This window comes from Sarcophilus harrisii, chromosome 4 (assembly GCF_902635505.1).
Source record: "Sarcophilus harrisii chromosome 4, mSarHar1.11, whole genome shotgun sequence".
Lineage (NCBI taxonomy): Eukaryota > Metazoa > Chordata > Mammalia > Dasyuromorphia > Dasyuridae > Sarcophilus > Sarcophilus harrisii.
This window is the reverse complement of record NC_045429.1, coordinates 132,316,232-132,330,145: the sequence shown is the minus strand read 5'-3', so window position 1 is coordinate 132,330,145 and position 13,914 is coordinate 132,316,232. Positions and strand designations below refer to the sequence as shown.

The following is a 13,914-nucleotide window of genomic DNA, read 5'->3' as shown; positions in this document are numbered from 1 at the left end:
GATCACTACCACATTATAGTAATTTTCTTTGGGAGATGTGGAAGTTATCAGAACACTTCAGCTATCTCTTGAAATTAACTTTGTTCTAAGGATGATTTTTTCTAAGGCTTTTAATATGAGGTGGTTTCTAGAGGCACAGTTTCTAGAGAAGTTAAGGCCAGAGAAGAAAAGTCAAAAGTGAATTTTCTGAATCCACATGTTATTGCTTCCCTTAAACCTCATGTCATTTGTCTAATAGCTCTCAGGATCCCTATATGAAGAGCTCTTATATCACATGCATGCATTCTCATGTAGAAGTAAACTATACTACGTAGCAAGAAACTATATTATGTAACTGGAAAGTTAAATTTCTTTCACTGAATTTCCATGCCTTAATCCACAGGATGGATAATGTTGAAATATTTGGTTGGTACACCATGTATCTATGTCAATATAATAAAGTATCTACTAAATGTCCAACAAAAAGCATTTGTAATGATTTTTTTGCATTTATCAGTTAAAAGGACCTATTTTGGGAAAAAATACAGTTCATACTATTCTGTATCTGAAGCATTTAAATTTATAAAAGAGATTGCTTAAAAATGTAGTGTAGTAGATAGTCTCTTAGGACTCTTCCAAATTATATTGGCATCCTGAAAATGAGACAGTCTGCTCAATTTTAAGGTAAGAAAACACTAACGTAATGGAACATAACTTCTATTAATTTAGGGGAAGAGAAACACTAGATGACCTTACCTGATTATTTGATGGTTTGGCTGTCACTTGGTTTCATGGATCAAAAGATGCACCTCTCTCAAAGGATTCCCTTTGATTGGTAAATGCTGAATCCAAAGAATCATATCTTAATGAACCCCCTTGTGAATCCCATTGTGAATCCCGTTGTGAACTCCGTTGTGAACCCTCTATGAATTGTTCAGCTCCTGTTGTCAATGATTCTTCCCTTTCTTTGTCATTCTCATCAGGTAAAACCTCTGACTGTTTAGCTCCAAGTTGTTCAAACATATTCAACCTAGTTTCAACCACTTCACGAATCAACACTACAAAGAAAAATATGGATGAAAAATACTATAAGTAGACACAACTACAATTTTGCATTTTCAATATTAATAAACAAAAAGTTTACCAGTACCTCTCTCCTCCAATTTCGATGCACTTTACTCTTTTATTAAAAAGTCTATCATAAGAATTTTAAATAAAAACAGCATTTCTTACCAGAGGCCCTAACTAATCTAAATCATAATTGTGGGGTGAATAAGACCTCAGGCTTAAAAGACCATGTACCTGCTCGCAACCCAATGTCTATATGGACCAAAGGAAGAGTCATTATTTCTTGCCTTTAACTAGGCCTTTTCTTGAATTTACTGTAAAAAAACCAGGAGGCCAAACTGCTCTCTTCTGTAGCAATCAGGGAAGGGCATTGACAGGATTATCTTCTCCTTAAGTGTGCCTTGATTGCAGTAGGTACTGATTGAATTTCTTGTCAAATTCCTTGCACTGACAAAATTATCATGACCCCACAGTCATTGTATCCAATCAGAAGGCCAAGCTATAGATGTCAACCTCCAAGGTTATTATTTTCTCCTATTAAAGAATCTACTTCTACCCTACTTTTTCTGTTAACTCCTTTGTGAGAAATTAGTCTGCCACTGGCATAATTACCCGTTAACTCATTTTTAGGAATTTAGCCTACTTACTAAGCATCACAATGGTAAGTTCTTTAGAAACTTTACAGTCATAGTAGCTAGTTCTTCAGGAATTCTGCCTGCCTTATAGTCTCTTCCCTTTGTTATGGTGTCTCTTTCCCTGTTAACTGCTAAACTCTCTTTTGAACCTTAGCTTCTGACAACAGTGTAATAAAATCTTTGCCTCTTTGATTTGGAAAATGGTCTAAACCTATAAATTCTTTTGAGGCAACTTACGACACTAGTCCCAAACCAAAATATTCTTCTGAGGGATTCAGGGCTTCTGTACTCCTATACCTCATCAATAAGATCATAGAATTTTACCTAGAAGGGACCTCAGAGACCATAAGCAATTATATATAAAAGTGTTTGGACCTAAATATAATATTGAATTTTATTAAGATGAATCTATTTTTTTCTAGAGGAAATTATGAATTTATTTTGCTTAGGACTACTATCTCCCTCTATCCTTCCCTTTATTTATGGAGAGGAATGTGTGAGAGTGTGTGTGTATGAGAGAGAGAGAGAGAGAGAGAAAGAGAGAGAGAGTGTGTTCTTCCCTTCTTTGACCAGTTCGAATGAGATTTAGGTTTGTATCTGCTGCTCCCCTTTTCTCCTTGTCTCTTCTTGTATTATATTATAGTCATTTTCTGGATTTCCAGTTATATTTAGTGAACTCTTCCCCCCTTGTAACAAAGGAAAACAAAGTAAAAGCACTAGTGACAATAGCCTGCTCTCACAATTTTGCTGCTCTCTTCTGTGTGGAGGGAGGTATGCATCCACTTCACTTCTTCAAAGACTATATAACAACCTATTACTTAGCTGACATAAAAATATCGGAACAACAGCCATATTAAAAGCACAGGCATTTGTTATGATGCACAGGTTGGGAAGGTTATAAGAACTCTATAATTTCCCAAAAATAATTCTGTTGATTCTTTTTTATTTGCTTACCTCTAGACCCATCCAAGATTTATTGTACTGATGGATGACTTACCATGTGTGGGTTGTTCATATAATCACATATGTTTGGAAAACAGACATTCTTAATCTACTCAAGGTTTTTTTTTTTTTTTTTTTTTTTAATGTGAATGATTGTGGTGTTCTTTTGTATAAATATAAAATGGTTCTCTCTGGGAGCAGGTTTCTTGGGGAGGTTTTCTAGAGGCAACCTTAGTTTCAGTTCCAATCAATAATCACTTCAAATGCAGCCAGATGTTAAAAAGTTTAGATCTTTTATTGCTTCCTCCAAAATTGCCTGGTTAGTTTTCTTAGAGACCTATCTCCTTTCTTGGTTGCGAGAGCACTTGTTGCTAGTCCTTTGCTTCTGTCTCTCCCTTAACTCCAACTGATGGCTTCTCGATCTCCAACTGAAGCTCCCCTCTCAATCTTTTCAACTGACTGACTGACTGAAGCTCTAAGAGCTTCATATATATGATCTCTTAAAGGTGTGAACCCAAAGATTGACTCCTCCTCTGAGAGAGTGGGATTGTGGGTTTCTGACTTGTGAATCCCCCAAACTTGTGAACTCCAATGTGTGAGCTAATGTGTGAACTCTCAAAGGTGTGAGCTCTAATGTAAGGTGTTAATTTAAGCATTGTTTCTATCAATACTAGTGACTTAACACCTTGCAAGGATTTGCTCTAATTCTAATGTGTGAACCAATAAGCATCTTATCAATTCCATTGAGTTAACACTAGGATTCTAACAAATGGTTAAGCCAAATATTCATTTAGGAGGTTCTATAATACTGTTTCAGGCTCAATCCAAACAGTGCAATGTGGTCCACAAACTGAAGCACTGGAGGGACTTTCACCATCTATAAGGATCCCTCTTTTTGATTTGAGCTCTGTGCTGGGTATCTTCTATCACAGTGGTGAACAATTTGGGTAAGCACATATCCACAGTTCTTTTCTTCAAAATTATTTTGTTCTCTTTTTTTTTAACCATTTATTCATATGAGAATGGCTTTTGATTTTATAAGCTTCTATATTTCTTGGCCATTAGATTCTCATTGAAGATATTTGATGCAAAAATTTGCTCAAAAATTTCCCCTAGTCAATTACTTCTCTTCTTATCCTAGCTGTCTAGATTTTGTTAATGCAAAAGCTTTTAAATTTCATGGAATCAAAATTATTTATCTTTAAAATTCCCTAAATATATCTTTTATTTATGATTACTTCCATCTATTGCTAAGAATATTCTTCCTCGCCAAATCTGTGATGAGTAGATGATCTGGTTTCCACTACATTTTTATGGCATAACCTTTAATATTCAGGTTACATATTCATTTTGAACTTACTGTGATATCTGGTACAAACCTAATTTTTGACAAAATACTTTCCAATTTTCCCTGTAAATTATTGTCAAAAAGGAAAACATTTCCAGGTAATTTATGGATAATTTCCAGGTTATATTGAACTGGGTTCAACACCAGGTTTTTGAGTTTAACCATTTTTATTTATCCTTATCTGGTCTATCCTACTGACTTACTCTTCTATTTTTTTTAATCCATACCTAATAGGTTTGATAATTATAGCTACATAGTATAACCTAATAGGTTTGATAATTATAGCTACATAGTATAATTTCAGATCCAGTAGTATTATTTTTCTTTTATTTGAACTTTTTTCATTATTCCTCTTTTACTCTTTCAAATGACTTGTTTTATATCTTGCTTTATAAAATACCACACCACCCCCCCCGCCTTGGTTTGATTGAATAATATTAAATCTGTAATTTAACTTATATAGGACCATCATTTCTTATATATTGGTATGATCTAGTTAAGAATGCCATATCATGTATTTTGTTAGATTATTTTTATTAGCTTTATTAAATTTTTTCTTACAAATTTTTTCTTGATGATTTTTGCTTTTTATATTACAGCCATTTTTCAAACCATCACTCCCCATACATCCTGCCTGATTGCCTCTGGACCATCTTCTTTTTTTTTTTTTTTTTTTGTTTCTGTATGAAAACTTTATTTTTTTTTTATTTTATTTTTTTTTTATTTTAATAGCCTTTTATTTACAGGATATATACATGGGTAACTTTACAGCATTAACAATTGCCAAACCTCTTGTTCCAATTTTTCACCTCTTACCCCCCCCACCCCCTCCCCTAAATGGCAGGATGACCAGTAGATGTTAAATATATTAAAATATAACTTAGATACACAATAAGTATACATGACCAAAACATTATTTTGCTGTACAAAAAGAATCAGACTCTGAATTATTATACAATTAGCTTGTGAAGGAAATCAAAAATGCATGTGTGTAAATATAGGGATTGGGAATTCAATGTAATGGTTTTTAGTCATCTCCCAGAGTTCTTTTTCTGGGTATAGCTAGTTCAGTTCATTACTGCTCCATTAGAAATAATTTGGTTGATCTCGTTGCTGAGGATGGCCTGATCCATCAGAACTTGGACCATCTTCTTATCTAATATCTCAACTGGCTCTCACTCCATAAGTTAATTCTTCCTTTGTATGTAGTATAAGGGTGTGTGTGTATACACACGCACATTATTTGAACTATGATCTCTGTTGGATTGTAAGCTCTTCGAGAGCAGAGACCATTTTTACATTTTCTGTGTATCTCCATCACTTAAGTCCAAAGTGTGGTACCTAGTAAGTACTTAAATACTAGCTGATTGATATAAGTTGATCTTATCCTTACAATATAAAAATTACAGTTGAAGCAAAACCAATTGATAGTAGTGTCATTCTGAAAAGGACTTAATGAAAGCATAAAAAACATAACTTACTGTCAAGTACTATTCTCCCCAGCATGTTGTATTCTATTGTCTTATCTACTTCATGCATCAACCATGGTAGGAATCCAACTTCAATATCTATAAAATAAGAAAAAAAATTCTAAAAATGAAATTTTAAAAATCATTCCTAGAAAAAAGGAAATTGTGTTTTTTCTCATATATGAGTATATACTACAATAATAGAAATTTCCTTTAGATTGTAAGGTTAAGCAACTAGAGATAATATAAATACTTTCTGTTTTATAAGTGAAGGAGCTAATCACTTGTTTTTTTTTCCTTCTTATATAAATTTTCTCAAATATGAAATGAGACTTAAAGAATACAGATTAAAACTATCAGGGATTTTTAACAGACATCTAATAGGAGGGTGTTTTTTTTTTTTTTAAAGCTTATAGACCTTTTCTCAAAATAACATTTCTTCAGAATAACAAGATTACAAAGGAAATAAACTATGTTTAAAAAACAGCTATTAAAATATTTTCCTATCTATGTTCATGGGATGTTAATGCACCCTTGGTTAAGAAATCCCGGATCCAGCTTGACACTCTTTGTTGTTGTTGTTGTTTAGTTGTTTTTCAGTTGTGTTTGATTCTTTTTGATCATTTGGGGTTTTCTTGGCAAAGATACTAGAATGGTTTGCTATTTCCTTTTCCAGCTCATTTTCCAGATGAAGAAACTGAGGCAAAAAGGATTAAGTGGCTTGCCCAGGGTCACACATCTAGAAAGTACCTGAGGCCAGATTTGAATTTAGGTTTTCTTGACTCCAGGTCTGGTATTCAATCTATACTGAACTATCCTATTCTTACTTTATAGATAAATAAACAGACACAAAGAAAGACCATTAAAAAATTTTCGTTACCATATTTATGCCTAAAGTGTTTTTTTGTTGATTCTTAAAAAGCAAACAACAACAACAACAAAATAACCTGTTATTTCCCAGAAATTTCCCACCCCTTATTTCACTCAAAAGAGCTTTATACAAAGTATGGTTAAACAAAAACAAAACTAACAACAACAGAATAGTAGAGCTAATTTTCCAAGAAGGGTAACAAACATGAACTAGAAGTCATACAAAAACCTGTCCTATGATTTTTTGGTGTATCTATTTTTACTAAGAAATCATGATGCTTTTACTCTCTTAGCCCTGTCAGTCTAATATGCAAAGCTACTAATTAAAATTCAGTTATGTTAAACACAAATGAATCAGGAAAAGATGACAATGAAAGAATATAATTTTTTTTAGACTTATTTGTCATTGTCCATACTAGACTGAAAGGGTAGTTTTTCTGAGCTCTAAGTACATGTGGTACCTATCTAACTAGCCTCCTGACCTAGATCTGAAAGTGGAGGTTAAAAAAAAAAGAGAGAGACACAGATGTATGGAAAAAGAGCAATATTAAAACAGTCAATAATCAATTGACTTTTGTTTTAAAACTAGGTCACAAAATCATAGAATGGCAGAGCCAGACCATCAGCCCTCTCCTATTTTATAGATGAGGAAATAGGCCCAAAGATATTAAATGCCTTGGCTTTGATCATCTAGCTAACTGGTTCTGGAGTTAGGACCTGACTTAGTAAAAAGGCAAGGAGGAAGTATTCCTTACAGGTCTATGCCACTGATGTAATTTCCTATACTTTTATGAATGAACACCAGAACACCAGAGGGCTTGGCAAGGAAGAATTTATATAGATAAGAAATCTGTTTCAGTTAAAAGCTTTTTAATCACATAAAACCTGAACTCTTAAGAAGATCAGTCTTCTAGCACTCTCAAGTGCTTAAAACAGCTCTAAATCTTGAAATAGGTCATAGGCAGTGGAAGTTGGCATTGGGAAGTGGGGGGAGGGAAGGGAAGGAAATTTTGGTAGCAAAGTAGATACTGAAGAGCCGATAAAGAAATCATCAAAGAATTGAAGACCAAAAGATTCTATCTTACATCTCATAAATGGTATAAATGCTAAACTCACCAATTAGAAAGAAAGCTTTTGCTAGTCTTTTCCCCGAAAGTTGAGAAATATGGGAGAATTAACAAAAGAAAAAAGGAAAAGTAGAGAGAAGAGGAAGAAAACATTTAAGGTTAGAAATACTGGCAGCCATGTCTGAAATAAGCAGCAGCAGTAGTAGTAAAAAACTAACACAATAATAAAAAAAGAGTTGACCACAAAGAGAACACTGAACAACTCTGTTGTCTTGGGACAGAAGGACAAATATCCATATCTCTCTAGTTCTTTAAAGCACATGGAAAAGGAATTTTCCCAATATATATGCAATATATATGTGAGGGAGTGGGAGAAGAATCTAGCTAATTCTGATGAAGTTAATTGAGGATTTATTGTATTCTTCCAGTCCTCTGCCTTGGCATTTCCTAGATGACAAGTATTTTGTAAAAAAAAAATGACAAGTTTTTTATAGGCTAATAAATAGTTTTATAGACTGAAAGGAGTGTGCTTCAGTAGAGAGCACCATGGCAAGAATGAAAGGACTTGGGCTCTAGTCCCAGCAATGGACAGACCAGATGAATGATACCTTGAGGAAATCGCTGACTCAAATGCATCTTTATTTTTCTCATATGTAAAATCAGAGGGGAGGGCAAACTTAAGGTCTCTTCCACAATAAAAAACAAAAACAAAACCCAGAAGACTTAAGGAACTAATCAAAAAGTAGCCAAATGTTTCTTTCCTAAATAGGATATCCTGAATTATACCCATCTTTGGTCTTCAAGGTTCTTGTATTTTTCCTGTCTGGTTCAATCTTTTAAGTCAGGGGTTGTCAAACTTTTTAAATAAGGGACCAGTTCACTGTCCCTCAGACTACTGGAGGGCCGGGCTAGAGTAAAAACAAAAGCTTTGTTTTGTGGGCCTTTAAATAAAGAAACTTCAAAAAAAAATAAAGAAAGAAAGAAACTTCATAGCCCTGGGTGAGGGGGATAAACATCCTCAGTTGCCGCATCTGGCCCAAGGGCCATAGTTTGAGGACCCCTGTAATTTAAGTCAATTAAAGATGAACTGAAAAACCCAAGGCTGAGAGGAATAGCTAATAACAGATGATAGAACCAGAATTCATATCCCCTGCCTCTTCAATCCCTTGTACTTGGGCTTTGACACTCAAACCCTGTATTGAAACTATTTTTGTATATCAGTAATAACTGCATCATTATCAAATCTAATAGTTTCAGCAATCATCCTCTCTGAGCAGCTGTTTGTCATTTCATCACTTCAAAACTCGATATTCTCTCCTCTCTTAGCTTCATAGCATCACTCTTCCTTTATTGTATCACTTTTCCTTTATTTTCCATTTTCCTTAAGCTCTCTCCTTCTGTCTCATCTATGGATAGGTTAATGCGGAAGTGTTTCTCAAGTGAATATTCTTAGTCTTCTTTTTATTTGAGATAAGTCACATTTTACTCTTCCCTCCTCTTTCTCATCTTCTATATACAATTAGTTGCCATGTCCTGTCAATTCTATTTCCATCACATCTTTTGTATCCTTCTTTTTTTTTTTCCACTTTAGTTCATAAAGATCCCTATAACCTTTCTGTTAAATCTTTGTCTTTCTCTAGACTCTACTGTCTTTGTAATCTTGTCCTCATTCAACAGTTAAAATCTTTTTAAAAGTCCAAGTCTGGTTATTTCCCTGTCCTACTGAATATACTTTAGAGTCGCAATGCTCTCCAGGATAAAATATAAACTTTGTAAGGTACCATTTAAAGGCCTTCATGGATTGTCATCCATGTGTATTACTGGCTTTTTTCACATTATTTCCCTTGACACATTTTATGTTCCAATTAAATTGACTAGTAATTTCCTACCATCACACTACCCTTCACATTTTTATATATTTGTAGATGAGTCAAAATTGAGAGGAATAATTAATTCAGTGGATGATAGCATAAGGATTAACAAAGACCTTGACAGGCTAGAAAAGTGAACAAAATTTATTAAGATGAAATTCAATATGGATAAATGAAAACTTACTATTTTCCAAGTACAGGGAAACACAACTACAGATTAGTCTATAAAAGATCTGGAGTTGTAACTGGCTCTATAAGCCAGTATGAGATGGTAGATAAAAAGTCTGTATTGAGAGAGGTATAGGGTACAATACTAGGGAAATTATTGTCTTCCTACCCTGATCACAAGACATCTGAAATTTTGACTTTTAGCTAGGTAACCTATTTTTTTGAAAGTCATTGATAAGCTGGGGGCAGTTAAGAGGGAAACAACAAGAATGGTGAAGGAACTTAATATCATTCCATATCATTAAAGAAACAGGGGACATGTTAACAGGGGACATGTTAGCCTGGAGACCAGAATACTTAGTTAAAACAATCCTTTTTTTTTTTTTTTCAAAATGAAAAGGATATTAAAATTCTTTGTTATACCAAAGTACTATATGCAAATTATTACAGAATATTACTGAAAATTAGTGCTATTTGGGAGTTAACATATCAAAACAAAGAATTGCCACAAACCTCTTTCTACAGGATCATAGAAGTAACCCTTATCCCTGAGATTACTAAAGACAGAGGGAAGGAGGTCAGCCAGGTACATCTTAGCATATGCTCGAGCTGCAATTTTCTTTGAAGTCTCATTCTGTTTATGTAGTACTTCTAGTTGTTGCTGTCTGCGATGTTCCTGCCAAAAAAAAAAAATAAAGATGATGAAAAGTCATGTTTATGTAGTATTTCTAAGGAACAATAATAAGACTATCATGTAATTTATTCTCTTGTATTGCTGCTCCAAATATAGAACTCAATGAAGAAAATGCACTGAAGTTATTGTAGCCCCACTTTTATCAAAATACAAAGTAAAATATGCTTGTTGAATGTTCATATTTCTTATCATGTATGTCATATTTAATCTTCTCTCAACCCTGCCTACTTTACACAAGCATGCAATATAAAATGTTGAAATGAGACTCATTACCCATGCAGCCCTCATGCATATTGGATACTATTCTCCTTTATGCATATAGAACACTGGTAACAAGCTTTATTCAGTAGAAGGGAAAAAATCTAATATTTCCATTTCCATTTCCTAGTTATCACAAAGACTAAAGAAATAGTTCTATTAGTTATTTGAGTGGTGCTTCCTGTATCTCCACTCCTAGGATATGTATATGTTCTACTTATATTCAATGGTGTCAGTAAAATAGTCATTACATATGTTTTCTGTGTGCATAAAAAAGGTCCTACAAAGATATAAGGAATATGGGAAACATAAATCAAATAATCACAGGTCGAAATAATATTCTATTCTCTATGCCTGCCTCATTTTAAGGTTTGTAACCGGGGTTTTTACCTCAATGTTAAGCTATCTGACAACATACATAATGGTTAAATAAAAGAGTGCTATTCAATAAGTTAGCAATTTACACTTATTAAGTATACTTATTAAGTAAGCTATAGTTTCTGGTGGTCTGAAAGAGGTAATATCAAGCTACCACATATCATGCTTAACCAGAGAAGAATAGGATTCATTTTTAAATACCTAACAAAAAATATTAAGTTCAAGTTATAACCAATCATAGAATACATAATAGATTGTTTAATAAATACTATTTTAAAATGAAAACTTATAGGAGTCCATATTTAATAATGTTATGAGTCTCTAGGCTCTGATTAAAAGGAGACACTATTATAGATTCAGTATCTTGGATTTTCTTTTTGAGAAATCCAAGGCTAAATTAGAACTACAAAGAACTACTAAATTTGAACTACTCAGTTCAGAAACCTGAACTAAGAAGTTCTTTTATAAAGAAAGTAATTTATGAAGGACCCTGTGGTCTCGTGTAGAGGTGTGAGCTGGCCAATTAAGTATTCTGAATTCTTTTTTTTTTTTCATTAAGTCTTATTTCCAGTTAATAGGAGATTCCCAAAGTAACTGAATGCATAATATCAATAATGGGAACAACAAAGAGAAAACCTAACACTGCTGTACCTTCTCCTCCTGGTGGCGCCTCTCTTGCTCTTCAAGTCTCTGTACTTCTGCAAGTTCCAGATTCCGCAATTCTTCAAACTGTTGTTGTTGCATTTGTAGTTCAGCCAATTCTTCTTCCTCCATCACTTCCAGCAAAGACTGTTCAATGGTCTTTCCCACCAAAACCTCTAACATTGGTTTGACTTCAATGTCAAAGTCAAACAGCTTAGGAAGCCAAAAGAAATTAGCTATTACCTTCACACGTTTCAATCATTACAGAGCAGAAGAGTATTTTATTTGCAGATACTTGAGGTATGAGCCTACCACAGGTAAATTAAATCCAAATAGGGATCCATGAAGACAAAATAACAAACCTTCAAGATTTAAAACCTTTAAAATCCAATTATGCATTCAAGGACAAACTTTCTTGTTTTACTATTGTTCTCCCTGAAAGATTCTCACATTTTCTAGTAGCAAGGGTTGAAAAAATCTTAGCTTCATTTCTTCTATTTCCTTAATAGCAGTTTTTTGAGATTTCTTTAAGTATACATTCAATCCTTTCTAAGTCAATATATGCATTACAAAAGCATATGAAAACTAGATTATCCTAATTGCAAACCTAGCTTCATTTGTGTCTTTAGTGCAGGATGTTCCTAACTCCTTTGGCTCACCTCACATATCCACTTCATTTAGCTGCTAAAATTGATTTTTCTCAAGTGAAGGTCTGACTATGTGGTTCCCTGCCCCTTCTCTTCTATTGAGTACTCTAGGGATCATCTATCAGCACCAGGATCAAAAACATAAAAGCCTTTGGTTGATCCTGACAAGCTTGGTCTATTGCTAATTTTCCCACCTTCTTATACCCTGCCTCTTTGGGGCTTATGATCCAGCCACCTGACTTACTCTCAATCTCTCACAGACATTCCCTCTCCAAGCCAGACTTACATCTTTGGACACAGACAGAGACAGGCAGAAAGCATAGTAGCTAAGAGCACTGGATTTGGGGTTAGGGAAATCTGAGTTCTAATCCTGCCTCAGACATTTACTACTTGGGTAACTTTAGACAAGTCATTTATCTTTTTTCTGTCTGAATTTTCTCATCTATAAAATGGAGATACTAACATCACTTTTCTCATAGGGTTATTGTGAGAATAAAATGAGGATGACAGAAGTTCTGTATCGGTGCCAAGTATTTATTTATCATCGCTATAGCACTGCATTGTCCTCTAGGCCTGGCATGCTCTCCCTTCCTATCCCACTACTTAGAATTTCTGGCTTCTTTCAAAACTTCACTGAAATGTCACTTCCTGCAGGTGTTCGCTTTGAAACTACATTCCATCTATTCTGTATATAGTTTATAAATGCTTATTTATTTGCAAGCTTCTTCAATAAGAATTGTTTTGGCTTTCTTTATATCTCAAGCATGTAGTAAGCCCTGAAAATAAATGCCTGTTGACCGACAAACTCTCATTCAATATAAATACACTTTATGAAAAGAAAAACAAGTTTTCCATACCTCGCCTTCTAATATTTGAGTGGCTACATCTCTGCCAGTTTTGGCTGGGATAAAGAGTGGAGATGGTGGTCTATCCAAAAACGCATCAGTTTGACATTCCATATCAACTTCTATTATTCGGTCAGCAAGCTCTTCTAGATATAACTCTAAGAAGAAATACCACAAGTATTGTTTAAATTTTTGGCATTACATGCATTATTTGAAATATTTAGGAGTAAGAATATTATTCTCTAAAATCAAAATGATCAAATGTGAGATCCAGCTTAAAGACGCAATTAGGTTTCATATATATTCTTGAGGAAAAACATACTTAGTTTATAATATTTATTAAGTTGTATGTGCTGTGTACTATTAAAGGGATTGTAATAAGGTAGGATATAGTAGTAGATAGTTAACGGTAGTAGTGAAAAAGCCTATTGTATAATTGAGGATGGAAAATTAGCCAAATAAACATGTGAGAATAAAGAACTAGGAGGTCTAATGTATAAAATTATGAAAAATTTTCAAAACTTTTAAAAGAATTATCACTCATTATGTTACCTGATGATATCTTTTCTTGCTGGTCTTTAAATATATAAATTCGGTCAAAATCTTACCTTAAAGAGATCTATAGTTCATTCTGGTATATGGTTCTCATAATGTGAATAACTTCCTAGAATTCAGCTTTCATAGGATGAAATTGTCAATAAATTATCCTGGCAAAATTATAAGCACAGAGATGAGGTGAGTATACTGAGTGATTCTCTGATTTTTGAATTACGTGATATAAGACCTGCTTTGAAATCAGGCAGTCTGTTCAGAAGGGAGTCTTTCTCCAAAGGAAGGAGAATGCTATATATAATTATTTAATGGCTGATGAATCAGAGAAAGTGACTTATTGACTACAAAGGAAATTTATTAGCATTGGTGTGTTAAAAAGTACCTGAATTCTACTTAGTCTAAAATGATGTGTTTGCAAAAAAGTGTAAGGTTATTTAGTTAAAAAATAGTGAAAGGCCCAGTGTTTAGAGACCACTAAAGT

General features: G+C 33.8%; 1 protein-coding gene across 6 annotated transcripts in view; it reads right to left on the bottom strand.

The window, feature by feature from the left end:
• Positions 1-13,914, bottom strand: part of RSPH3 (radial spoke head 3) — a 122,110-nt gene that overhangs the window by 53,694 nt on the left and 54,502 nt on the right. For all 6 annotated transcript variants that reach the window (XR_004229392.1, XR_004229393.1, XM_023503311.2 and 3 more), the window contains 5 exons: positions 12,894-13,039; positions 11,399-11,602; positions 9,931-10,093; positions 5,454-5,540; positions 736-1,037 (listed from right to left, as the gene is read on the bottom strand). Coding sequence is in view for 4 of the 6 variants with exons in the window: in XM_023503311.2 (XP_023359079.2) it covers positions 769-1,037; positions 5,454-5,540; positions 9,931-10,093; positions 11,399-11,602; positions 12,894-13,039 (869 nt within the window). In the remaining 2 variants the exon portion in view is untranslated. The remainder of the gene's footprint in view (positions 1-735; positions 1,038-5,453; positions 5,541-9,930; positions 10,094-11,398; positions 11,603-12,893; positions 13,040-13,914) is intronic.